This window comes from Phocoena phocoena, chromosome 20 (genome assembly GCF_963924675.1).
Source record: "Phocoena phocoena chromosome 20, mPhoPho1.1, whole genome shotgun sequence".
Lineage (NCBI taxonomy): Eukaryota > Metazoa > Chordata > Mammalia > Artiodactyla > Phocoenidae > Phocoena > Phocoena phocoena.
In genome coordinates, this window is record NC_089238.1 from 12,846,452 (window position 1) to 12,873,872 (window position 27,421).

At 47.2% G+C, this 27,421-nt stretch overlaps 1 protein-coding gene across 1 annotated transcript; it reads left to right on the forward strand.

The window, feature by feature from the left end:
• Positions 1-18,657: 18,657 nt before the first annotated feature.
• GMFG (glia maturation factor gamma) lies at positions 18,658-23,408 on the forward strand. The gene is made up of 7 exons (XM_065898562.1): positions 18,658-18,708; positions 19,093-19,189; positions 19,287-19,336; positions 19,790-19,839; positions 22,448-22,530; positions 23,009-23,082; positions 23,256-23,408. Exons 1-7 carry the CDS (start codon positions 18,706-18,708, stop codon positions 23,325-23,327), a joined length of 429 nt encoding a protein of 142 aa, XP_065754634.1. The 5' UTR covers positions 18,658-18,705; the 3' UTR covers positions 23,328-23,408.
• Positions 23,409-27,421: the final 4,013 nt, after the last annotated feature.

Sequence of the window (27,421 nt, forward strand, 5' to 3'; positions counted from 1 at the left end):
TATTGCCATCTCCCTGAATGTCTATGCTCCTGCTGAGGAGGGCTGTGAGGTACAACTGACAATGGCTGTGACTCACCTCAATAGATCCTCAGTGGGACAGTTGAACAGAGCAAACTGGTCTGGCTGTCAATCCCTTTGGATATAAGAAACAAGAGAAAGTGTGTGACGGGGGGGAATGAAACCTTGCTCCCAGCTAAACAAGCCTCCCAGAAATCTTTTCAAAAGCAAATCAAATGTTGCCTCCCTGGCTTAAAATCCTCCAATGACTTCCTACTGTATTTAAATAAAATGCCTACAGGGCTCCCTGCAAGACTCTGGTGGCCCCTCCACCCTCCCTGTGTACCAAGCTCTTGTTCACTTGGACCTATCCATGGCTTCCCCCAGACCTATGCATGGCTGGCTTCTACTTGTCACTCAGGTCTCAGCTCAATGTCATTTCCTCGGAGAGATCTTCCCTGACCATCCAATCTAAGGAGTTTCTCTCTGTCTCTCTGTCACTCTATTAATGCTATTTCATTTATTCTATATAATTTGGCACCCTTAGATATCATCATATTTTTGTTTGTTGTTTCTCTCTTCCCAACAAATGCAAGCTATATAGTTGCGCAGTGCCCAGGACAGTGACTAGGACTTAGAAGGTGCTCAATATATATTTATTGAATGAATAAATGAAAGTGAGCATGGAAGCCACACTTGGGACTTCTACAGCCCCTGGGGAGAAGGTGATAGAAGGAATGGCCCAAAGGATGGTAAAGGGATTTGGAAACCTTGCCCTAAGGGAAAAATTTGAAGGCACTGGGGAAATTTCCCCTGGGGAAGAGAAGACTCAGGAAGAATGGCATAACTGACTTCAAATACCTGAAGGGGTAGCACACAGAAGAAGAATTAGATTTGTTTATTTACTCCAGAGGAGAAAAAGGGTAGATGGCTCTAAGTGAGAGGCAACATGAGATATGAGAAATGTTGAAAGTCAAGAAAATTCAGTTCTAGTCTTGCCCCAGCCACTCTGTCACTTTAATGTTTGAGCTAGTCTGCTTCCCTTCTCTAGAATGTGTGAGATAAGGAGCGAGACTGGATCAGACATGACAAATGTGTTTTACCTCACAGGCTAACTCCAATCGATTGGTAGTGGCTGCCCGGAACACTGCAGTGAGAAGGGTCCTGAAGAAATGAAGCAATGGCAATATCCATCACTGGAGAATGACTAATAAATTGGAGCACACCTCATATAAGGGGATGTTAGGTAGTAATTAAAAATATGCTTGATCTTGATAGCAGCATACAAACAATATATTTAGATCTAAGTATAGTGTTTGATCTTTAACTACCAAGATGGAGGGATGTCCATAAGTACATAGTAATATGTACAATCATGCCATTTTTGTAAAATGAAAAAAAAAAAGAGCCATATACAAAAGCCCTTATATATCTCATATGTCAATGTCTATGTATGTATGTAGAAAAATGTGTATGCTGTTCATATTGGTTACCTTGGAGAGAAGGAGGAATTATTAACACTCTCTTTATATAACTTTGTACTATTTCACTAGTTGCAAATGAACATATATTACTTTTGTAATTTTTAAAGATAAATTTAATTTAAAAAAATTAAGGCTGCATTTTACTTTCTGGTTCAGTGAGAAAGAGTAATGTGATTGGTTATCAATGTTTGCCCTGGATACGGGATGGATGAGTGGTAGCTCATGTGCCTGAAAAAATCAGTTTCCCTTCCCAGCTCCAGCATTTTGTGGCTTTCAGTCCCAAGGAGACAGCAGCTGCCTCAACATAAGGAAGAATTTTAAAATAATGTATCTGTCCAAGAATGGAACTGGCTGCCATATGAGGAGGTAATAAGCTCCCTGGCTGCTGGAAGTGGTCAAGCAGAGGCTGGATGAATATCCCTTGGGAGTGGGAGGGATTCCTTCACTGGGTGGCAACTCATAAGATAGAAGGACATGTTACTATTTCAGAGGGAACAACTGTGATGGGAGGTTTGCTATGCCAACAGCGTTTACGGCAAAAAGATGACCAAATCCACAAACAGACCAAAGTTGTGCACGCTCTTTCCTATAAACACTTTTACTGGGTTGTTACTTTTCCCAAGCAACAGCACTGTGACCCCCAACAGCACTGTGCCCCCCAAATAAACTGCTGACTGAACATTAATCTAGTTTCTTCCCCTGAGCCAAATGCTAGAAGCAAAGCCTTGGGACACAGCAGGATCTCAAACATGATGCTTACAAGGCCAGGTTTTGAATGGAGCAGGCTGGGTGAGCTGGAAAGCACACACCCTGTCTAAAGGGAGAAGTTACTATTTAGCTCTAATCAGCTGCTGCCATGTAGGAATTTGGGTCCAGTATTGTTAGGTCTTAGATTATTACATACTTTTTTTAAAGAGGAGCCAGAAATCTGGATTTTTAAATAAAATCCCATTTTTAAATGTTGGAAAATAATTCATATTAAAAGAGCAACAATGAACCACTATACAGAACAAACAAAGCCTGGGGCCTGCAGTCCTTAGACCAGATAGACACAAACTGTGATAAGACCAAAAGTCCGATAACTATCCCTCTCGAGGGCCTAGAGAAGGTCCTACACGTTTAAGCCACCCCACTGCTCAGGAAACATGACTGGCAGAGAGGATCTAGTGCCCAAGTATGGCTTGGACAGTCCTCAGGAAACACTGGGGCTTTAGGTAACAAATAGTCATGTTTAAGAATATACTATTAGGGGAGGGACAAATTAGTAGGAGTTTGGGAGTAGCAGATACAAACTACTATATACAAAACAGATAAAACAACAAGGTCCTATTGTATAGCACAGGGAACTATATTATCTTGTAATAAACCCTAATGGAAAAGAATATGAAAAAGAATACACACACACACACACACACACACACACACACACACACACACTTAACTGATTCACTTTGCTGTACACCAGAAATTAACACAACATTGTAAATCAACTATACATCAATAAAAATCATCCCTAAAGGAAGTGTTCCTATGTTCTGGACAGGAGAATGCTGCGTGTTTGGTCTGGATGGTGACTGGAGAGGAGAACTGGATGGCTTTCTTCCATCAAAAAGCCAGAGGCCCCCAGCTACCTCCTCTCCTGCGTGCTTGGCAACAGTGAGAAAGGAAGACCTGGCTTGGTGAGATTGGCCAGGGAAGAGGCATCAGCCCTGACTATTTGAAGACATCTTACTGTGGTAGCAAATTACTATGATACATTCTGGTGGATTTGTCTGCCAAACATCCATGCCCATCTTCTGGTACCAGGCCCCTAAATTCCCTTTGGAGAATTAACTGTCTTTCTTGGATCTAGGAGCATACATGGAGTAAAGCCTGGCCAAGGAAAGGCCTCCCTGGACTTTTGCTGGAAATATTGGGTAAAATAAGTTCTTGGTTAGGGTTGCTCAGATTATACAACATCTCCTGATATTCCTGGTTGCCACTTCTGCTACCTCACAGTGAGGGCCTGCCTCAGAATGAAGCCAATACAGATGAAAGCAGAGTCAAAAGAGGGGAGAAAAAGAGAGACCTGTTCACATCATTTGAAGACCTGTCTCCAGTTAGCCTGAAGCCCCCCATCCCACCTCCCCATCCCAGACTTTTCAGTTACAAGGTCCAATAAATTTATTTTGTGTTGAGGTCAGTTTGAGCTGGGTTTCTACCACTTAAAGTTTCAACTTTAAGCCTTGACTGCTCCCATACAAGAGAATTCACCACTGCTCTAGTCTCCATCCTTGTGTGACCAAAAATGACTCCCTGCCTTTGAGAAAAGACACTAGAGGGGAACCCCTATGGTAAAGTCTTTCAAATAGTCCAACAATATGGCTGCCATACTTGGTCTCTAAGAGACCAAGTAACCTTCTTGAGAAGCATCTTCTGACCCTGGAGGGTGGGAAATGGAGTCAAAAGTTGGCTAAGAGGTTCCAGGAAAAACTGTCCACTGGACTCTTTCTTTGGCCCCAGTGAAAAGCAGCCCACATACAGGAGGCGCCTCTGGAGGTCAGCTCTCCTCATCCACAAGCAGCACTGTGGAGTGAGACCTGGCTGAACCAGAGCTCTCCTACTGATACCAACTTGCTGTGCTGACCTTTGGCAAGTAACTCAGTTTCTTCCTCAGTGAAGCTTGTTGTAAGAATGAGATGAAAGAATATATATAAAAACACCTAGCATGATGCTTCAAATGTCTTCACATCATATATTATTGTATCATGTGCCAGGCCTTATGCTAATAGCTTTCCATGGATGAGCTCATCTGATCTCAAAAATTATAACTATATATATGTATATAATAGTATTCTCATTTTACAGATGAAGACACTGAGACACAGAGAAGGTCAAGTCACTTACCCAAGACTGCACACAGCTAAGCTGAGATTTTTACGGCCAAGCAGTCTGCTTCTTCCTGCAAATAATGCTACAGTGTATTTATTTATATTTAATTATATAAACTTATAAATATATATATATTTATAAGTTTATACATATATATATATAAGTTTATATATTATATATTTATATATATTTATAAGTTCCCTTCCACTGCCTAGAAAGCTGGACCAAGCTGGACCAAAGCATACACCCTTTAACGCCAACGTCTCTGGACAAATAACGGGAGGGTCCTATTAGCCTTCCCACAGCATCCACATAGGCCTTGGAGGAGCTTGTTCATTTCATGAGTAAAGTAATAGGCTAGTTACCTAAGGTTAACTCACTATCCCAACTTGAGAAGAACAGGAGAATGTCAGAAGCCAAGGGACCCCAACTTCTCTCTTATGAAAACCAACCATTATTTTCAGAAACTCGTGAAATATGTATACAAAATATGTATATTACTGCCTCAGCCAAGAATGAGGCTCTTGTATGAATGGTCCTGGAGAAGGGAAGGAGAGGAGGGGAGAAGCCAGGCAGGGCCTCCTGGAAGATAACAGAGCCTGGGGAGCTCTGGGAAACCTGCATAATTTGGGGCAAATGATTTTACCTTGCAGTGTCTGTTTTTTCATCTGTAAAATGGGTTTAATACTAGTACCTACTCTCATAGTGTTGTGAGGCATAAATACCCTCACAGACTTGTTACCTAGTATCATCATCCTGGATTCCTCTTTCTCTAATCCCATCATTAACTCCTGTTTTCTCAACATGGAACATGTATATCTGTATCTCTCCATTTTTACTACCACCACCATATTCAAGTCATCATCCTTTCTCATCTGGACAAATGTATTGCCTCCTGCTTCCATTCTTGCCCCTGTTTTCCTTGCAGAAACCAGTGAATTTTCTTTACAAACAACCAAACAAGCAAACAAATCATGTCACTGTCTTGTTTTAAAAATCCTCTAATAGGGACTTCCCTGGTGGCGCAGTGGTTAAGAATCTGCCTGCCAATGCAGCGGACACGGGTTCGATCCCTAGTCCGGGAAGATCCCACATGCCGCGGAGCAACTAAGCCCGTGTGTCACAACTACTGAGTCTGCACTCTGGAGCCCGCATGCCACAACTACTGAAGCCCGTGAGCCTAGAGCCTGTGCTCCGCAACAAGAGAAGCCACTGCAATGAGAAGCCCGCGCACCGCAACAAAGAGTAGCCCCCACTCGCCGCAACTAGAGAAAGCCTGCGCGCAGCAACAGACCCACCACAGCCAAAAAAAAAAAAAAAAATCCTCTAATAGCTTCGCAATGCTCTTATGTGAAAATGTAAACTCCTTACCATAGCCCACAAGGCCCCACATGATCTGGCCTCTGTCAACCACTCCAAGCCCTTGCCCCTTCTGCTTCACTTATGCTTCAGCCACAACGAGCTCCTTGATGTTCCTTGAACACATCTCAGGGGTTTTGCACTGGCTGACCCCTCTACCCGAAATGTTCTTCCCCAGATCATCACATGGCTGGTTCCTTCTCATCAATCAGATCTGGGTTCATGTGTGCCCCAATCTTCCTCATCTCCCCAGTAGGAAGGAGTCTTTGGTCTGATATCGTCGTCAAAAAGTGTCTCTTCAAAGGCTGCAGCTCTTCCGGAAACACCTAGACTGTAAGATCCACGAGGGAAAGGAAGACTGTGGCTGTATTATTCACGGCTACATTTTCAAATCCTAGAATAGTACCTGGCACATAACAGACCCTCAGTAAGCATCTGTGAAAAATTTCCCCACCTTGCAGCAGTCGTTTCTCCACATGTAACTATGCTTAGATTAGAATGCCCAGCTCTTAGATCTTCCCACAACTGGTGCCTTCTCATCTTTCAGGTTATCAGGCTCAACTGTCACCTCCTCAAAGAGGCCAATTCTGACCATCCTGTGTACAGTGGCCAACCTCCCACCCCCTTCACACTGTTTTAATTCCTTCATAGCACATATCACTATCTGATTTCTTTTGTTTATATATCTTCCCTCCATCAGAATATAAGACCCAAGAGCTCTAAGACCTTGACTGTTTCATTCACTGCTGTATCTCCAGTACCTAGAAAAGTGCTTTCATAAATTGTTTAATTGCTGGAGACGTTTGAGACGTGCACACTCTACACTGCTGTTCTGTTATTTGCCCTCGACCAGACTCTATTCAACAAATTTACCCTAAAACAAACAAAACAAAACTCTACTCACAGTAATCTACTTAACCTTCTTCTAAAGTTCTGAGCCCTAGAAACCCAAAGCTGAGGTAAGGAACTGAACATGAGTACTCCTGGATTCCACTACCCCAAGGCTATAACCAAACCAGGCCAGTCATCTCATTCCTGTTTCTCCCAGTGAGATCCCAAAGGAAAGTCTGGTGGGGTGAGACCAGCCATAAACTCTCTGGATCCAAACGACCATAGAGAAGAGAATGATTGGGGCTGGGGAACAGTGAAGAGGGGGACTACCATCAACCCTCAGAAAGGTCATGGGATGGAATCACAGTCCTGTCTGGTTTAGCAAGCAAGAGAGTCTCTAAGACTGCCGCTCACCTAAACATGTCTCAAAGGATCTTCTGTCACCATTTCACACTTATTCAGAGAGGAAACTGTTTTCAAACTGGGGCTCTCAGGCAAGAGTTCTCTTTCCAGTGAGACTGCTAAGAAGGTAGGGTTTAAGCCTATAGTTGCTGAGGGTCATCTTTGCCATCACAAAGCAGAAACCAGTTGAGGATGAAGCTAAGTCAGTGGAGAAATGGGGAGAGATTACTAGGAATATTGAACTCCTGGATGCAGGTAGGTCTAGAGCCATCCTAGTTCTGGACTTTTCAGTGACATGAGCCAATTAATTCTCTTTATTTTTATTAAACCAGTTTGAGCTAACGTACTGTCACCTATATCTTAGAGTCTTGGTTGATATGAACTTTTTTTTTTTTTGCTAAAACTGAGCACTTATATACAAGGCATTGTTCTAAATACTTTATACATATTAACTTATTTAATCCTTATAATAGTTCTATGAAGTAAGATATTATTACCTTCATTTTTCAACTCTGGAAACTAAGGACCAGAGAAGTTCAATAACTTGTCCTCGGTCACAAAACAGGGGGTAAGCAATGATGTGGGATGCAAATCCTGTCTGGCCCCAGAGTCTGCATACTTGATCACTACACTACAATGCCCCATTGCACCCAACCTTATCTGAACAGAAAATCCAACTCTCTGACCCCAGACACTATCATCCCGGGACGGACAGAGCCCAGAGACCTTCTATTTGTGCCACCTGTCCTCAATTTCATCCTTTGTAAAATGAGGATAATCACAGTTTACCTACCTCATAGAGTTCTTGTGAATATGAGATGAGACAATACATGTGAAGCACTTAAACAGTGACTGGCAGATAATAATTACTCAATAAACAGTGGTCATTAACATTATTACTCTGTGGGTCACTAAAGTGCAACTGGCAAATACAATGCAGATGGAAGAGATCTGTTTTCTTTCACCTCTGTCCTTTAGGTGAAGAGAAGAGATGCCATGGGTTAGAGATGAAGAGTCTTTCTTGTCTTTCACCCACTGCATAAGCTGCATCCTCTGCCTGGAAGACCACTCATCCTTGTCCTAACTCTTGTGGAATAGCACCCAGAACAAATACCACCTCTTCTATGAAGTCTCTGCAGATAGAGGGTGCCTTCTCTCACTGCCAAATTTCCACAGTATATAATTTGTACCTCACGTTCTGTCCCGTGTACCTGCCCAACCTCTCTTCTGTACTGTGAGCTCCCTGAAGGCCAGCCCCAGTATTTACCCCGTGATCTGTTTATTCTTCTCAAACTTAGAGAGAAACAAAAACCCTTGGAGAAAGTTGAGAGCCCTGTGGAGGCCCCAAACCTACAAAGGCTGAGGAGGGCTGAGAAGCCAACTAGGATGGGGTGAGGCAGATCCCCAGGAATAGGACGTGGGGTAGCTAAGAATTAGGAAACAGCACAAAGAAAAGTTCCAGATGAGAGAGGGTGGGGAAGGCAGCCTCTCCTAGGAGGAGTGGCAAAAGGAGCTGGGTAGAGAGAATAAAAGAGGTGAGAGGAGAGGAGGGGGTGGATAAGATGTGTTGAACCTGAATGGGGAGTGAGAGTAAGGAACTCAGAGATTTCTGACCAAATGCAGGAAGAGCTGCCCATGAGCCAATGATTCCTAATAACTTACAGAGGGAAGGATCCCAACTTGTGGGATTCAGAAAAGAACAAGTTACACCCTGGTACTTTCCAAACTCTCAGGCCAGTGAGGGTGAGTGGACAAGTACATGAAAAACTACAAGGAAGAAGATGAGCGGTGCTCTAAGAAGTACAATGGAAGGCTCTAGGCAGTAAGACACAGAGAATGAAAAGACTGGAAGGTGCCTTAAGGCAAGGGTGCCTATGTGGAGAACAGATGAGGAATAGATAAGGAGAAGAGATGGACATGTGTGTTCAAGAAGGGAGCAACTTGAAGCAGAAGCACAGAAAGGGGATGGTATGGAGGGGTGGAGGGGAAGCCAGAAGGAGAAAATGCTGAGGAAGATCTGAAAGGGAACCATTCAAAGACGGAATATGAAGTAATTGCTCAGAGGGTGGGGTAACCTTGTGGAGAAACCAGAAACCTTTCAAAGAGGGTAAGGAATCTTCTGGAGGGTAGGTAGTTCACAAAGGGGACTCCCAGGAAAATGGGGGTGGGCAGTAGGGCACAGAGGCATATGCTGAGATATCTTTCAGGGGGGCTTTCTGTGGGGAAAGGGAAATCCTCTTAGAGGGCAGTGGTTCTCAAACTTGAGCATGCATCAGAATCACCAGGAAGGTTCCTAAGAACAGCTGGGCCCTACTCCTAGGTTTTCTGATTCAGCAGGTCTGGGTTGGGACCTAAGAATTTGCATTTCTAACAAGTTCTCAGGTGATGCTGATGTTGCTGGTCCAGGGACAACACTCAGAACCACTACTATAGGGGGAGGGATTCTTTTGCGAGGAGGCCCTCAAAGTGGAAAAAGGAAGAAGGCTTTAGAGAGGAAAATCAGGGGAGTCTTCAAGGAGAGTCTAAGGAGGGTGGGAATTCCCTGGCGGTTCAGTGGTTAGGACTCCGTGCTCTCAATGCCGAGGGCCTGGGTTCAATCCCTGGTCAGGGAACTAAAATCCCACAAGCCTTGCAGCGCAGCCAAAAAAATAAAAACCTTAAAAAAAAAAAAAAAAGAGTCTAAGGAAGGTGTTAAGGGTCTCTCCATCTCTCTGAAGGGAAGATCTAAAGGGAGGAGGGCTCTATGAAGATAGAACCTAAGAAAAATGGTCTGAGAGAAAGATCTCTGAGAGTTGGGATTTCAAGAGGTGAGGGTATCTCTTGAGGATCTGTTTAATAAAAGGGGACATAGAGACTCTTGAGAGGGGGAGTCTGCAGGATGCTGGGGGCCTATGGTGGGATAATGGGAGAAGGAGGCTCAGATCTGAGAAGGATCTCTAAGTTGATTGCAGAGGAAAGAGAATGGAGGAGATGAGAGGGTGTAAATGGGGGTTCTAAAAGGGGTATATCTGATAGGGCCCTGAATAAGGTTTCCTGGGGATGTCAGAGGGAGAACCTGAGAGAGAGTGTTCTGAGGAAGTCTTACAAAGTGCTGGAGTTGCTGATGCACAGCAATTTTGGAGAAAATTCTCTAAAGGGAGTCTGTGGAGGTGTGGTCTTCTGTGAGAGATCTTAGATTTACTGGAGCAGGATGACAGAGGCCTTTTTAGGAACAGCTCTCAAAGAGCTCAGATGAGAAACTCTGAGTAAAGGTCTCAATAGGATATATGGGGAAGGTGGGTCTTGGGGTGGGGGAATATGGGAACATCAGAGTAGAGGGTTTTTCAAAAAAAAATTCTGGGACTTTCTAAGAAAAGGAGCCGGTTGGTGCTGGGGGTCTTCTACAGGTGGTTCTAGAGGATTTGAGGGAAGCTGTGAGGGTGAGTTCAGGGAGGGAACTATCTAGGAAAAGTCTCTTAGTAAGGCAGGAGGTCTCTAAGTGCTGATTCAAGGGTCTCTGTGCTGGAAGGGTCTCTGGGAGGGATTTCAAGGGCGTCTCAGAGGGCTCAAGGAGGTGGCTGGGGTCTCTGTGAAGACAGGAGGAGGTCTTGAAAAGCTGCATCTCAGAGGGGTCGTGAAGAGAGGGTCTTAGGGTTTACAGGGCTTGTGAGGAGGAAAGTTCATCTGAAAGTAGGTCTAGGAGAGATTTTGAAAGGGGGATTCGAAGAGCGATTCTAGAAAATATCAGAGAGAAACTATGAGGAAACGTTTTGGAATCCTGAGGAAGCAATTTCTGGAACATTTTGTGTGGGTTACTAGGAGATTTGGGATACATAAAAAGGGTTTTGGAAGAGACTTGTGGAATGTGGAAGAAGAGTTCTCCAGAGATTTCAGGGAATCTCTGGAGGAGATTTTTGGGATAAGTGAGGAGGGTCTCAGGGGAAGATTTCTGGGGTATCTGAGGGTGATCTCTAGGGCATTTCAGGGTGGTGAGATTTGAGAAGCATGAGGAGGTCTTTGAGAGAGATTTTTGGGACCTGTGGGAGAGGCCAAAGGGATGACTTTTGGGATATGTCAAGGGGGAGTGTATATGGGAGATGGATTGGTGGCGGCGGGGCGGGGTGGCGCTCCAAGTGAGTTTTGAGGATCCGAGGCCATTTCAGAGAGTCTCTGAGGAAGATTTTCAGGGGACATCAGGGGCATTCTGGAGGATTCCAAGGGGAGGGGCTCTGAGATTTGGGGGCTATGACTGGAAAATCTCCAAGGCGATTTCTGGTATGGGGGTAGGTGGGAGGGAAAATTCTTGGGATGTGTGAGAAGGAAGTCTGGGGGAGACTGTTGAGATGTGCGAAGCAGGTCGCTGGGGGAGATTTCTGGAATGTACAGGGTCTGGAGAGGATTTCGGGGAATCTCTGATCTGAAGGAGATTTTTAGGGCTTACGAGGGAGGTTCCTGGAGAAGATATCTGACACATATCGTTGGAATATGAGGAGTGGCCCCGGGGAAATATTTCTGGACGGAGGAGGAGATTCGGGGATCTGGGACCAGACGGGGGTTCTCTGAGGAAGATATTTGAGGCGTAGGACGGGGTCTGGAGCAGACGTGTAAATATCAGGGGGTGGCCTCTCGGGAAGCCTTTCGCACCGCGGAAAGGTACAGAGGGCTTCGGGCGGATTCGGGGGGTCTGTGGGCGTGCCCTCCAGGGAGGTGTCCGAGGTACACCTGGGGGGGGGTCACGAGATAGGCTGCTGCCGGGCCCCCCGGCCACCCCGAGGGGCGAGAATTTCGGAGAGAAGCTCGAGAAGCGGCCTGTGAGGGCGACTCGGGGGATGGGTGTGGGAGATTCTCTCGAGGATCGGGACCCCGGAGGCCCGCGCTCCGCGCCCGCCGCCTCCCGGGGTCCCTGAGGGGGCGGGGCCGCCCGCGGCCTGGGGCGCCCTGAGGTGAGCCCCGCGCGCTCCGACCCGCCGCCGCCCCGCGTCTGCCCGACCCTGCCCACCACTCACCGCCTCGGCCTCCGCCGCCGCCGCCGCCGCCGCCCGGGCCTCCTCAGGCCTCCGCCACTGCCGTCGCCCCTTCTCCGGCCCGCGAGCTCCCCTCCCTCCTCCCTCACCGACCACCGCCGCCGCCACCGCCGCCGTCGCGCTGCGTCACCGCGCCGTGCGTCACCGCCCCTGGCCCCGCCCTGACGGGACTGCCGCGCGCCGGCATTAGCTGACGCCGCGGAGAGGAACGGTACGCCCGCCAACGGGCTGCGAGGGCAGTCCGAAGGGCGGGAGGTGTGCGCGGAGAAAGGCGGGGTCCCAGCGGAGAAGGGGGCCGCGGGGGTTGAACGAGGCCCACGAGGCCCGCCCCCCGCTCAGTGGGATTGGCCTGCTGCGCGGCTGACGGGCAGTCAGCCCGGCGGGCGGGGAAGGGGCGGGGCGCGCGCGGCGTTGCCACGGGCAACGGGCCCTGCGGAGCCCGGCGGAGCCTGGGATTGGGCCTCCCGGCCTGCAGGGGACAGTCTCGCGCGCGTCTACCTCAGCGGCCTCGGGCTAAGTCACAATTCCTGATTCTGGCGTTCAAGGCCCGGCTGTGCGCCCCCCCTGCACGCTCCGCTCTAGGCCTGGGCCCCGCCACCACCTGACTGTCTAGGTTGCGAGTAACCGCTCCGGCTGCTGGAGTCTCAGCTTTCCCACCGCAACCGTCTGTGAACCTGTTGCTTCGTCTCTCAGATAGGAATTGAAAGAGAGGAAGCATTTAAAAGTGCCGGGCAGGGCTTCCCTGGTGGCGCAGTGGTTAAGAATCCGCCTGCCAATGCAGGGGACAATGGTTCGAGCCCTGGTCCGGGAGCAGCTAAGCCCGTGTGCCACAACTACTGAGCCTGCGCTCTAGAGTCCACGTGCCACAACTACTGAGCCAGCGTGCTACAACTACTGAAGCCACCACGCCTAGAACCTGTGCTGCACAACAAGAGAAGCCACCGCAGTGAGAAGCCCGCGCCCTGCAACGGAAGACCCAATGCAGGCAAAAATAAATAATTAATTAAATTTAAAAAAATTGTTGATAAAGCGGTGGGCGCAAAGCCTTCACTAAGTGGGAGTTGTTGCTCTGACTGTTGTAACCTATTCATTCCGCACACTGTCCTGGATCAGCGTGAACTAAGCAGAGCGGGGCGCTCACTCAGAAGGCTGTCAGGTGACAGAGGCGTGGTTATTAGAGGAACCCAAAGAAAGGCAGTCGGAGTGGAACATAGAGTTCACCGCGGCCAAAAGTTTGGCCACTTGAGAGAGTTTGGATTTGTCCCGAGGACGCTGAGGAGCCATGGAAGGGCTTCAAGCCAAGGAGAGTCAGTGGGGGTTTGCAAAGATGTCTCTGGCTTTTATATGGAAGATGGATTGGAGGAAATAGAACTGGAGCTGAGAGTCCAGGGAGGCAGCTGGGGTAGGAGAGGGGCGTTTGCACCAGGGTGGGACTGTGGGGAGTGGAGGAGGAGTGGGTGGCAGGGCTGGATGCCCAGGAGGCCCGGGGAACCTGCTCTGGGACTGGGTGGCCGCAGAGGAGTAGGGAGGGAGAAGTTCAAGATGAGGCCCTCTGGCTAGAAGGTTGGGGGGATTGGGGGCTTCCCTGAGAAGGAGACCCAGAGGAGAAGCAGGTTAGGAAGATGCTGAGCCCAGTGTGTGTCACCCAGCATGAGGATTTAGGCGGCTCCACACCCCTGGGGCTGGGGCTTAAGAGAAAAATTGGGGCTGGAAACCAAGATCTGAGGGTGATCAAAGATGGTAATTGAAGCTGTGGGAGTTAGTGACCTAGTGTGCGGTGGGTATGAAGGATGAATGGAGACAAGGACTGGACAGAACCTTGAGAAGAGGAGACGTATAAGGTTTGAGCAAAGGAATTGACACTCTCAACAAAGATTGAGAAGGAACAGCCAGAGAGAGAGAGGAGGAAGAAAACCAGGAAAACATGGCATCTCAGACGCTGTGAGGAAAGGCCATTTTTTAATTAAAAAAATTTTATTTATTTATTTTTGGCTGCGTTGGGTCTTTGTTTCTGCTAGTGGGCTTTCTCTAGTTGTGGCGAGCGTGGGCTACTCTTCGTTGCAGGGTGCGGGCTTCTCATTGCAGTGGCTTCTCTTGTGGAGCACGGGCTCTAGGTGCGCAGGCTTCAGTAGTTGTGGCACAAGGGCTCAGTAGTTGTGGCTTGTGGGCTGTAGAGCGCAGGCTCAGTAGTTGTGGCACACGGGCTTAGTTGCTCCGCAGCATGTGGGAATCTTCCCGGACCAGGGTTCGAACCCGTGTCCCCTGCGTTGGCAGGTGGATTCTTAACCACGGCGCCACCAGGGAAGCCTGGAAAGGCCATTTTAAAACAGAGTGGGGGGGGATATCACAAACCCTAAGCATTACCCCCTCCATTTAAGCAACAACTTTCACACCATATAGAATGGTTGTGCTCTAAGGATGCTGGTTCATTTATTCATTCAATAAGACTTCTTGAGTACCTAAAATGTGCCAGGCACTACCCGAAGTGCTAAAAATTCAGCAATGAACGAGGCAGGCAAAAATCCTTCTCTTCATGAGGCTTACCTTCTAGTTGGGGGGGACAGAAACAAATAAATACAATGGAACTTGGTAATAAGTTCTATGGAGAAAACTTATAAGGGGATTGAGAGATGGGGCTGGCACTGTTTTAGATGGGGAAAAGCACCTTTGATCAGGTGACATTTGAACAGAAATCTGAAGGAGTGAAGGGGTGAACGATGAAGGAAGGAGGGTTCCAGAAAGAGGAGCCAGCAAGTGCAAAAGCCCGGTGACAGGATCAATCACAGAACCAAAAAGGGGCTAGTGTGGGTGGAGAGGAGTGAGCAAAGAGGAGAGTATTGAAAGACAAGGTCCAAGAAGTAATGGAGGAGGGGTCGTGGCAGATGATTTAGAGTTTTTAAGGCCACTATAAGGACTTTTGCTTTCACCCAAATAATAGTGGAGCCATGAGAGGGTTTTTGAGAGGGCAGGCATGTCATCTGGCTTGGTTTTCTTTTTTTTTTTTTTTGGCCACGCCGTGCGGCATGCGGGATGTTAGTTCCCCTGACCAGGGATCGAACCTGTGACCCCGCAGTGGAAGCACAGAGTCCTAACCACTGGACAGCCAGGGAATTCCTGGCTTGGGTTGTTTTAGGATGTCTCTGACGGTCTTATGAAGAACAGAGTGTTGAGAAGGGGGCAGGAGCAGAGAAACAGTGAGGAGGCTGCTGTGAGATTTCAGGCAGAAGAATATGGGCTGTGGAGGGGAGCAGTGGACCAGTTCTGGTTATATTTTGAAGTTCAGAGCTGACAATTTCTGAGGTACGTTGTCAGAGGAAACAGACGGGTCAAGGATGACTCTTAAGCCATGCAGATGGATATGTCACACTGGCATTTGGATATAAGAGCCTAGAGTTCAGGGGGAGGCCCAGCTGGAGAAATAATTAAGGTATCCCCTTTGAAAACCAAGAAGCTGTTGCTATCAGGAAGACAGGAAGATGGATGGAAAAGAGAAGGGGACCAAGGACTGACCCCTGGGACACCTGACTGTTAAAAGGAGGCTGACATATGATCCTGCAATCACACTTCTAAGCACATATCTAGAGAAAACTATAATTCGAGAAGATACATGCACTGCGATGTTCCTTGCAGCACTGTTTACAATAGCCAAGACATGGAAACAACCTAAATGTCCATCGACAAATGAATGGATGGACCTAGAGATTATCATACTAAGTCAGAAAGAGTAAGACAAATACCATATGTTATCACTTATATGAGGAATCTAAAATGTGACACAAATGAACTTATCTACGAAGCAGAAACAGACTCGCAGACATAGAGAACAGACTTGTGGTTGGAGGGGTGTGGGAGAGGGATGGATTGGGAGTTTGGGGGTAGCAGATGCAAACTATTATACATAGAATGGATAAACAACAAGTTCCTACTGTATAGCACAGGGAACTATATTCAATATCCTGTGATAAACCAAAATGGAAAAGAATATGGAAAAAAATTATGTACGTGTATAACGGAATCACTTTGCTGTACAGCAGAAATTAACACAACATTGTAAATCAACTATACTTCAATAAAACTAAAAAAAAAAAAAAGAAGTCTGGGGCTTCCCTGGTGGCGCAGTGGTTGAGAGTCCGCCTGCCAATGCAGGGGACACGGGTTCGTGCCCCGGTCCGGGAAGATCCCACATGCCGCGGAGCGGCTGGACCCGTGAGCCATGGCCACTGAGCCTGTGCGTCCCGGGAAAAAAAAAAAAAAAAAAGGTCTGAGCAGGCACAGCCAGAAGAGCCAGAGAAAAACCAGGCCAGGGTGGTGTCCTGGAAGCCAAGTGAAGAAAGTGTTTTGGGCATGGGGAGTGATGGATGGTGTCAGATGACAGGGCACAGCAGATGAAGACTGAGAATTGACCATTAGGTCCAGCACCACAGATGTCCTTGGTGGCCCCGACGAGTGTATGTCATTGGAGAGAGACAGGAGTGAGTCTGCTGGGAGAGAGTTGAAGAGTGAATTGGGAGGAGAAATTGGAGGCAGTGAGTGTAGACAGTTCTTTCAAGAAGTCTTGCTGAAAAGGGAAGGAAATGAATGGGCAGTGGCTCGATGGGAGACAGGGTTTTTAGTTTTTAAGATGGAAGACATAACACGGCGTGTATGCTGAGGGAAAGATCCAGTAGAGGTGAAGACATTGATGATGCATGGAGGAGAGCAGCTGCAGCAATGCCCTTGAGGAGGTGAGAGATGGTGGGATCTGCCCACTGCTATGGAGGGAAGTCAGTACAGTGGGCCAGACATCGTGGGGCTGGATCCTTTAACAATTCTCTATTGTTTGCTTATATTTTCTCACGGAAATGCACAGGTTTCTGATCAATTACTTCCCTTTTATTTCTCCTTTATATGACAATTAGGACATTATATTGATTTGGGGGAGAACTTATGTGTATAACTATGTTGCGTTATCTAGGAATTTCATTTCAGGATGGGAACTGGGGGGGGCAATACAAAATGCTCTTAATAAAAAAGGAGGTATTGGTCTGATAGGATGGAACACCATTGTTGTAGTGCCATTATAAGGCCCATGAGGTTGAATAATTGCAGGAAAAAATTCATCATTACTTGGGTCCTGTGGAGTCTTCTCTCTATTCTCCATTTCCTCATCAACCTAATAAGTGGCAGTTTGACCAGCAAACATCTCTAAGTTCCCCCTTTCAGCTCTGGAATTAAAATATTCCAGATTGGGTGGGTGGGAATCCAGGAAGTCTTCCTGGAGGAGGGGCTAAAGAGCTCATTATTCCATTATCAAAAAATCTACAGATAATAAATGCTAGAGATGGTGTGGAGAAAAGGGAACCCTCCTACACTGTTGGTGGGAATGTAAATTGGTACAACCATTATGGAGAACAGTATGGAGGTTTCTTAAAAAACTAAATATAGAATTACCATATGATCCAGCAATCCCTGTGCATATATCCAAAGAAAAACATAATTCAAAATACATGCACCCCAGGGACTTCCCTGGTGGTGCAGTGGTTAAGAATTCGCTTGCCAATGCAAGGGACACAGGTTTGAGCCCTGGTCTGGGAAGATCCCACATGCCACAGAGCAACTAAGACTGTGTGCCACAACTACTGAGCCCACGTGCCACAACTACTGAAGCCCACGTGCCTAGAGCCTGTGCTCTGCAACAAGAGAAACCACCACAGTGAGAAGCCCACGCACTGCAACGAAGAGTAACCCCCACTCGCTGCAACTAGAGAAAGCCCGTGCACAGCAATGAAGACCCAACGCAGCCTAAAATAAATAAATTTATTTAAAAAAAAAGATACATGCACCCCAATGTTCATTGCAGCACTATTTACAATAGCCAAGTCATTGAAGCAACCTCATGTCCATTGACAGACAAGTGGGTAAAGAAGATGTGGTACATACATACAATGGAATATTACTCAGCCATAAAAAAGAACAAAATAATGTCATTTGCAGCAACATGGATGGACCTACAGATTGTCATACTGAGTGAAGTAAGTCAGACAGAGAAAGACAAATATATGTCACTTATAGGTGGAATCTAAAAAAAATGGTACAAATGACCTTATTTACAAAACAGAAATAGAGTCACAGATGTAGAAAACAAACTTAGGGTTACCAGTGAGCAAAAGGAGGGGAAGGGATAAACTGGGAAATTGGGATTGACATATATACACTACTATACATAAGATAGATAAGTAATAAGGATCTACTGTAAAGCACAGGGAACTCTATTCAATACTCTGTAATGACCTATACGGGAAAAGAATCTAAAAAAGAGTGGATATATGTATATGTATAACTGATTCACTTTGCTATACACCTGAACCTAACACAGCATTGTAAATCAACTATACTCCAATAAAAATTTAAAAAATAATAAAGCTCATCATTACCTGCTGTGTATTGAGTGTGTCCACCATGCTGGGAGATATGTGAAACTATTTTATCCTCGTAACAATCCTGAATCAGAGGCGTGAAGTTACTTAGCTAGGGCCACACAGTAAGGCAGCATTCGAACCTGGTCTGGGTGACTGCAAAGCCTGGGAGGTCCCAGCAGATGAGGGGAAGGAAAGAGGGGGAGGAGTCATCTGTGACAGTTGTCCCAGAATGGGCATAAACAGGATGTGGTGTTAGATGAAACCTTTCCCCTACCCCACACCCTGCCCCCTGTAGCCCTGGTCCCCACCCCTAGAGGACAGCGGAACCCAGAAAAGAAGAGGCCTGTGGACAGAAAAGTCATGGTTGGGGCCAGGGTCGTATGGAAAGGGCTAGGGGCTGGAGTGGGGCTGGGGCTAGGAGGACACCAGGGTGAAGGTCAGGCTGTGGAAGGGAGGTCAAGTCTGGGGGAAAAGAGACTGTGGTTCCGGGTTTAGCCCAGGCAAGCAGATCCCTGGGCCACCCCGGGCGTTGCCCAAGGGCACCTGCTGAGAGGGCTCGAGTCCAGCCTCTGCTCTGCAAAGGGGCAGCATCTGCCCTGAGGGAAAGGAGCCTTTTCCTAATGTTCACAAAGGCAATCTATGGGCTATTGGGTCTTCCTCTTCATTAGTAGATGGAGAAACTGAGGTTTGGGGAAGGGGGCAGGGCTGAGGCCAGGCGACTCAGCTCTTGCTGGGCTCCTCTGACAGTCTGACTCCCTGGTGGTGTGCGAGGTGGACCCAGAGCTAAAGGAAAAGCTGAGGAAATTTCGCTTCCGAAAAGAGACGGACAATGCGGCCATAATAAGTGAGTGTCATCTTCCCTCCTGGAAGGATGGGGTATGGGGACAAGCGTGGGGGCAGATGGGAGGGGCCTCTAACCCCCATGTGCCCTCCCTCCTCAGTGAAGGTGGACAAAGACCGGCAGATGGTGGTGCTGGAGGAAGAATTTCAGGTGAGGGGATCGGGGGATGGGACCTCCAAGAAGGGCAGGGTGGGACTGGGAGACCCAAGCGACTGTGACTGATGCTAAGAGCCTGGCATGGGGGGCCAGAAAGACCCGGAGGTCAAGTCCCAACTTAGCTGTGACCCTAGGCGAGAGACTTCACCTGTATGGGTCTCTCTTTCCTCATCTGTGAAATGGTGATAGCAGTCCCTACCTCTTAGGGTTGTCTGTGGATTCAGTGATTTAATCCTTGTAGTGCGTTTAGAAGAAAAGTGTCTTAACACCTCTGGGCTTCAGTTTGCTCATCTGTAAAATGGGGATAACAATAAGACCAACCCCTCTGGGATTTGGGAGAGGTCAATGAGTTAATCCATGTATGTGTATTTCTTGGACCAGTGCCTTGGCACACAGTAAGTGTTCATTTAATGGCAGTCTTTTTTTTTTCTCTCCCCTCACCCCCAGAATATTTCTCCAGAGGAACTAAAAATGGAGTTGCCAGAGAGACAGCCCAGGTATGCTGAGGGAAGGAAGGGGACGGTCAGGCCATGGGGAGAGGGGTGATGATAGGGATACAGACCGAGGGACTGTTTGGGTTCCAGTCCTATTCATGGGCTCGGGATCTATGTCTTTGAAGTCAAATGTTCCTGTCCTAGGACTTTTGGTTTGTTTACCAAAATTTTACTGCAGAATTTTACACTAATAGTCATATGTAACGTTAGAGTTTGCTTTTTTTTTTGTACAAACCATGTCAGGTTTTGGTCTCAACATTGCACTTGCTTCATTTAAAAAAAAAGTTAAAATTTCCTTATTTTTCAATACTTGGGAATACTTTGAGTAGCAAAGGATTTATTTGACCTTTAATGATTGGGGAGAATCCTGTGTGAAGCCAGAGGAGCCTGGTGCTTTTGTGTGTGGAGGAGCTTTTTGACACTTCTGTGAAAACTGGTCTCTTTAGATTTTTCATCTCAACTGATTTTTGGGTGCCCTACAACTCTGAGCCTCAATCCCAGGCTCTAGCTCTCAGCCAGGACCAGCATCCTGGGCGTCTGACAAGTGCAGTCACACAGGGCCCCGTACCCAGAAGGGAGCCTTGAATGCAGGGCTTGATGCTCTACGACTGCCTGCTGTCTTGAAATTCTTTATAGTTATATCTTTGAATCTGTGTTTTGTGTGAAGTGTGATGGAACAATGGAGCATGTGCTGGGGGCTTGGAGCCTCCCTCAGCTCATATCTCCAGCCTGGATGTGTTCTCAGCTACCCATTCCCTGCATTGCCCAGCAATGGCTGCTGCCCTCTGTCCTAGGCAGGGGACCTGATTACAGGTTCAGGGAGTGTCAGGGTCAGGGTCGGTACTCACCCCCTGCATGACAAGTTCCAGGGTGTGCCTTTGAGCATTTCCACTCCTTCTGTGAGTGTCCCCATGCCCAAGAGAGAGTGATTTTAAATAGGAAATTTTAAAAGATCAATCTGGAGAGAGACTGCAGAAGAAAGGAAAAAGCCTTTCTCCTGTGTTTATAACAAGGGGCCCTGCATTTTCATCTTGTGCTGGGCTTGGGGAATTATGTAGCTGGCTGTAGTCTCAGCCCCTGATTCTAGTCCTCTGTATAGTAAAACATAGTGGTTGAGCACTTATACTCTACCGGCCAACTTCCTGGGTTCAAATCTATCCATAGAAACTTGGGCAAGTGACTTCACCTCTCTGGGCCTCAATTTTTCCATCTGTAGTATGGGGATAATAATAGTACCTACATCATAGGGTTGTTGTGAATCAAATAAGCACTTATTTATTTATTTATTTTCGCCACACCACTCGGCATGTGAGATCTTAGTTCCCTGACCAGGGATGGAACCTGCGTCCCTGCAGTGGAAGGGCAGAGTCTTAACCACTGGACCGCCAGGGAAGTCCCTAAGCCATTTTTTCTTAAAAAAATTTTTTATTGAGATATATTTGACATATTATATTAGTTTCAGGTGTACAACATAATGATTTGATATTTGTATATACTGTATTACAAACTGTTCACCACCATAATCTAGTTAACATCTGTCATCATACATAGTTTAAAAAAATTTTTTTCTTACAATGAGGACTTTTAATATCTACTCTTTTAGCAACTTTCAAATATACAATACTGCACTGTTAACTATACTTACCATGCTGTACGTCATATCCCTAGGACTTATTTAAAATAAATAATGGGAAATAAAATAACTGGAAATTATTGCGTTTTGACTCCCTTCAGCCATTTCACCCACCCCCACCTTCAGCAACCACTAATCTGTTCTCTGTATTTATGAACTTGGTGGCTTGTTTCTTTGTTTTTATTTTTTAAATTCCACATATAAGTGAGATCATAAGACATTTATCCTTCTCTGACTTATTTCACTTAGCGTAATGCCCTCAACATCCATCCATTTTGCATATGGCAAGATTTCGTTCTTTTTTATGGCTGAATAGTATTCCATTGTGTGTGTGTGTGTGTGTGTGTGTGTGTGTGTGTGTGTGTGTGTGTGTACTGCATCTTCTTTATCCATTCATCCATCAATGGACACTTAGGTTTTTTCCATATCTTGGCTATTATAAATAATGCTGCAATAAACATGGGGGTGCATACATCTTTTCGAATTATTGTTTTCATTTTCTTTGATAAATACCCAGCAGTGGAATTGCTGGATCACATGGTAGTTCTATTTAGCATTTACTATTATTATTATTATTTTAATTATTAAAAAGACTTTTACTTTTGAAATTATTATAGATTCACAGAGAGTGGCAAATATAGTACCCCTTATCCACTTTCCCCCAATGGTTACATCTTACCTAACTATAGTGCAGTATCAAAACTGGGAAACTGACATTTATACACTGTATGTATAGTTCTATGTTATCTTTTTTTAAAAAATTAATTAATTTTAATACAGCAAGTTCTTATTAATTATCCATTTTTATTATTATTTTTAAAATCATTTATTGTGTTTGAGGCCAGTACCTTGCGTCTCAGTTGTTAACCCTAGGTTCTCAGACTCAGTCAAGATTTCAAGGTTGTGGTCTCAGGTAATGGGCACTGGGCTTGGGCTCCAGGCCAAGTCCTGAGTTTGGATTCCCTCTTGCTGCTGTAGGTTCGTGGTCTACAGCTACAAGTACACGCACGCCGATGGCCGAGTGTCCTACCCCTTGTGTTTCATCTTCTCCAGCCCTGTGGGTGAGACACAGCTCTACTCATCCTGAGAAAGTGGTCTTAGATTCTGTGTGAGGGTGTGTAAGTGTGTGTGTTTGAGTGCAAGTGTGTGTGCATGCCTGTGACTGGTGATTGTGTGACTGTGTGCATGTGTGGAGGTGCCTGTGTGAGAGTGTGGTGTGTGTGGTGTGAGTCCTGAGAGGGCATTGGGTGGAGGTGGAGGCACAGAGCCCCCATCCTCCTTAGTCCTGAGGCGTATAAGCAAACTCAATTCTTCCTTTTACCTAGAAACCCCTGTCTGGCCCCAAACCATCTCCAGGGACCCTAAAATAACTTCAAGCCCCCGAACAAACCTGGGGACTCTGACTATAGCCTCCAGGGACCTCCTTAGAATTGATCCTGGGACTCTTAGAAAACTCCAGGGTCTGCAGGACATTACTAGGGCCTTAGAGAACACTCTGGTATCCCCCAGTTATGCTTCCTCCTTCTCTTTTCCACACAGGCTGCAAGCCTGAACAACAGATGATGTACGCAGGAAGCAAGAACAGGCTGGTGCAGACGGCAGAGCTCACAAAGGTCTGGGCCTGGGGCTGAGGCTCCCGAGTGTGAGAGGGAGAGTCTGGACTCCTGGTCTGAGGCAGGAAGGGGCTGGGGATCTGGGTTCCTGGGTCTGAAGGAGGAGGGGATCAGGACCCTCACTGTTTTCGGTTCCTGAGTGGATTATAATACTGAGCCCTCTCTCTGCCCAGGTGTTTGAAATCCGCACCACTGATGACCTCACAGAGGCCTGGCTCCAGGAGAAGTTGTCTTTCTTTCGCTGACCTCTGGACGGGGGACCTGAACTCAGGCCCCCTAGGACCTGAACATCTGAGACCTTAAAGAAATTAAAATGCAAGAACTCAGAGACCCTCAGTTCTGGCTCAGTTTCTGTTCCTCACTGTGGGCTGTAGGTGGCAGTCCTGCAGTACCAGCCTTAAGCCAGTAGAGGGCAGGCAGATCCAGTGGACGCCTGCTGAGGCCTGGGAGTAAAGGAGGATTCAGTACCTGTTCCTCTGAAAGAAAGGGAGGGGACTGCAGGATTTCCTAGGGAGAAATGAGGGAGGCCTGGTCTCCTAGAGGGATTGGGGGGATATCTGAATCTGTGGAGGGGCCACTCCCAAGGGGGACAAGGACACCTGCGTCCCTGAGAGTAAAGAAGGCAGAGTGCCTGTCTCCCCACCTCTCACCTTCCCACCCTAGCAGGCATTAGCTTGTACCTATGCTAATTTTCTCAGTAAGCTCCCAGGCAGGAAGATTTTAAAGGCAGGAAAGTTGTTGAAGTTGCTGTAAAAGTGAAATATAACAGCTTCAGGGGCTGGGGAGTTGCTGGGGGTGGGTGGTTTGTGCTGTTGGGTAGGCCTGAGGGCCCAGGTCTGGGAAAGATTAAAAGGATCCAGGACTCTCAGTGGACCCCCGAGGAGTATGAGGTTGAGGAGGCAGGAAAAGGACACTGCCTGCCCCTGTCTGGAGATTCTTCTTTCTTTCTCTGTCATCTCTGGGTATTTGACTCTCTCAGGCTTTCTGTTTCTGAGGGACATTCATTGAGCACCCACAGTGTACCAGGCTCTGAGGATTCTGAGATGGGCAGGTTTTCACAGAGTTGAATCACTGTCTCTCTCTGCCTCTCCTCCAGGTCTCTGATTGTTCCTCTCTCTGTCCCTAGATTCAGGGACCTGGGAACTCCCTCCTCCCACCCTTTTCCAGGTTCCCAGTTGAGAGGTGGCTGTTGCCATGGTAACAATGACAGAGTGACCTTGGGCCCTAGCTGCCCCTTCCCCGGCCCTGTCATTCCTGGGGGAGGGTCCACAAGCCCAGCTCCAACCCTTCCCCTTCCTTCCCAGCCTTAACATGTCCTCATCACCCCACTCTGTCCCATCCCTTGCCCCTTGTCCCCAGTCAGGACAAGCCCTTTGCATGAGGGATTCAGGATAGAATCGCTCTACACTGGACTATAGAGAGATCCCCACTGCCCTCAGTTTTCTGTGGGGAGAGGGTTGGGTTGAGCGCCTCTCCTCTCTTTCACCCATGCTGGTGCCCCTATCCCATTTCTCTTGCTAGGGATGTCTCTACACATCCCTCTGCACAGCCTCGGTTCCTGAAGGCTAGAGATGAGGAGATAGGACGGGTCATTCAGTGAAGAGGTCAGCAACTCCTGGTCTGCAGGGATCAGAGAGGCAAAAGGACTTGTCCAAGGTCATGAACTTACATGATCAAATAGATAATAATAGCCAACTCTTTGATTGAGGGCTTCCTATGTGCCAGGTACTTCTATAAGCACTTTACAGGTATTAACTAATTTAATTCCTACAGTAACCCGTGAAGAAGGTACCAGTTTTATCTCCAATTTACAAATGAAGAAACTGAGGCACAGAAGTCAAAAACAGTTGCTCAAAGCCACACAGCTAGTGGTCTGTACAGTTAGAACTTTAACCCAAAGCTATCCTGTGGTCCACGGCCACTCCCTCTCTTAGGCAGGGGATTCAGGGAACCCGCTCCTCTTTCTCTACCTCCTCTTTCTCCTCCCACTACCCTCCCACACCACGGTTGAACTGTCTGCCTCCAGGTTCATGATTGCAAACGATCCAATCAGAAAGAGGCATGTGCAAGGACTTGCCCAATCAGGAGCAAGGAGTTTGGAAAGCAGGGACCAATCAGAGAGGGTGACTCTGAGGGGCAGTCCAATGCAGAGTAGGTTTGAGTAGAGGGCTTGTGGAGGGACCAATCAAGGAAGTCAGAACAGAATGCCGCTGTACAATGCAAAGTAGGCTCAATGGAGCGTTGCTTTTGGTTTGGGCAGGCCTTTGAGGGGCGGTACAAACTGGGAGCCACCTCCTCTCTTTCCACCAACCTCCCCGCTAGGTTCCCACAAATCCAGGCTCCCTAGGCTTTTCCTGGGGCACTTCTCCCTGCTAACCTTGAACGTGAGCAGGGCTTATGTTGAACAGGTGAAGACTGGACGTTAGGTCGGAGCTGAGAATGGGGTACCCAAGCTAGGCCTGAAGGGCCAGTGCCTAGGCTGAAAGCTTGACGCTTTTGGAGTGGAGCCTAAGGTGGAGGGGTGGGGCTTAGGTGGGGGCAGGGCCCAGGCTGAAGAAGTATGAATGTTATAAATTTTAGGGTGGTGACTAAGTTAAAGGGGTGGGGCTTGGGCTGTGAGGGTAAGACCTAGGCTTGAGGGGTGTTATTTAAAGTATTTATTTATTTATTTATTTTTGGCTGCCTCGGGTCTTAGTTGCGGCATGTGGAATCTTTCCTTGCGGGGGGGTGGTGCGTGGGCTTCTCTCTAGTTGTGGCCCGTGGGCTCTGGCCGCGTGGGCTCTGTAGTTGTGGCACATGGGCTCTCTAGTTGTGGCGTGTGGGCTTAGTTGCCCCGCAGCATGTGAGATCTTAGTTCCCCGACCAGGGATAGAACCCGTGTCCCGGGCATTAGAAGGGGGATTCTTAACCACTGGCCCACCAGAGATGTCCCGAGGGGTGTTATTTATTTAGGTCAGATAGGGTAGAGATTTTGCTGTGGGGTGGGGCCTTAGAGACAGAGGGTGGAGCCTATGCTTGGGGGCAGGGCCTAAGTTGTTGAAGAATTAGATTGGATCTCTATTAGCTGGTCTAGGTCAGGAATTAGGGCCCCAGGGAATTAATCATACTATCAGCTTCCACCTGTTGCCCTGTTTTTCAGGCCATCTCACATTCCCTGACCTCATGGGGCATTCCCCTGCCTCTGGGGTATATCCTTCCCCTTGCAGGGACCCCAGGCTGGGAGATCCTGTGTACTCCTGAGTGTGGGCTCTCCAGTGAGTCTGCAGCAGATCTAGCTTCCAGACCCTCTCTTAAGAGGAGTTCAAGAACACATGTTTACCGAGCACCTACTGGGTGCCAATTACTACTCTGGACACTGGAGAAAATTGGTGCCCATGCCACCTCCCTCAGGTGGCTTACATTTCAATGACTAGACAATAAGCAATAAACAAATAAGTAAACAATAAATAGGTAAACAACAAGCAAACAAGAGTATTAGTAAGAGTGATAGGGCTATGAAGGAAATAAAATGAGGTGATGGGATGATAAAAATGGTGGGACCCATCTGAGTTTTGTTTTTTTTTTTTTTTGCCACCTCTTTAGTCTTTAGAAGAGTCCTCTGGTTTTTTCCCCACCAACATTTATCATGAAGAGTTTCAAACATACAGCAAAGTTGAAATAATTTTACAGTGAACACCCATATATCCATCACCTAGATTCTACCATTAACTTTTCTTTTTGGCTGCGCCATGTGCCATGTGGGATCTTAGTTCCCTGACCGGGGATTGAACCTGTGCCCCCTGCATTGGAAGCTTGGAGTCTTAACCACTGGACTGGCAGGGAATTCCCTACCATTAACGTTTTGACTGTACTTGCTTTATCACATAGCCATCCATCTATCCATCCATTAATCCATTTTTATTTTTAAAGTATTTCAAAGTAATCTGCAGACATCAGGAGAATTGGTGGTGGTGGGGATGTAAATTGGTCATGGGAAAGAGATCTCTGAAGAGATTACATTTGAATTAAGAACTGAATGAAAAGATGGGATCAGCCATGGAAGGGGAAAACAGTGCAAAGGCCAGGGGGCTGGAATTGAGGTGGTATGTTGGAGGAAGAGAAAAGTCATTATTGAGGCTAAAAGACAAGCGTGGTCAGGGATGATGTCAAGAGGTGGGCAGGGGCCAGAGCTCACAGGGCCAGATATGCTCTGTGAGTGAGGCTGTCTCTGCCTGGGCTCAGGCTCTTTGTTTCTCCATCTCTGTATACCTTTGTCTCTCTTATTATTAACTTCTCACCGCCCCGCCCCCTTCCACTCCTGTCCATCCCAGGCCTGCCCTCACCCTCTTTCCCCTTCGCC

Bases quoted from the DNA above. Each gene is read 5' to 3' on its own strand.
- GMFG (XM_065898562.1), top strand. The intron at 19,337-19,789 runs GTGAGGGGATCG...CCTCACCCCCAG, and splicing joins TGCTGGAGGAAGAATTTCAG to AATATTTCTCCAGAGGAACT. The intron at 22,531-23,008 runs GTGAGACACAGC...TTTTCCACACAG, and splicing joins CATCTTCTCCAGCCCTGTGG to GCTGCAAGCCTGAACAACAG.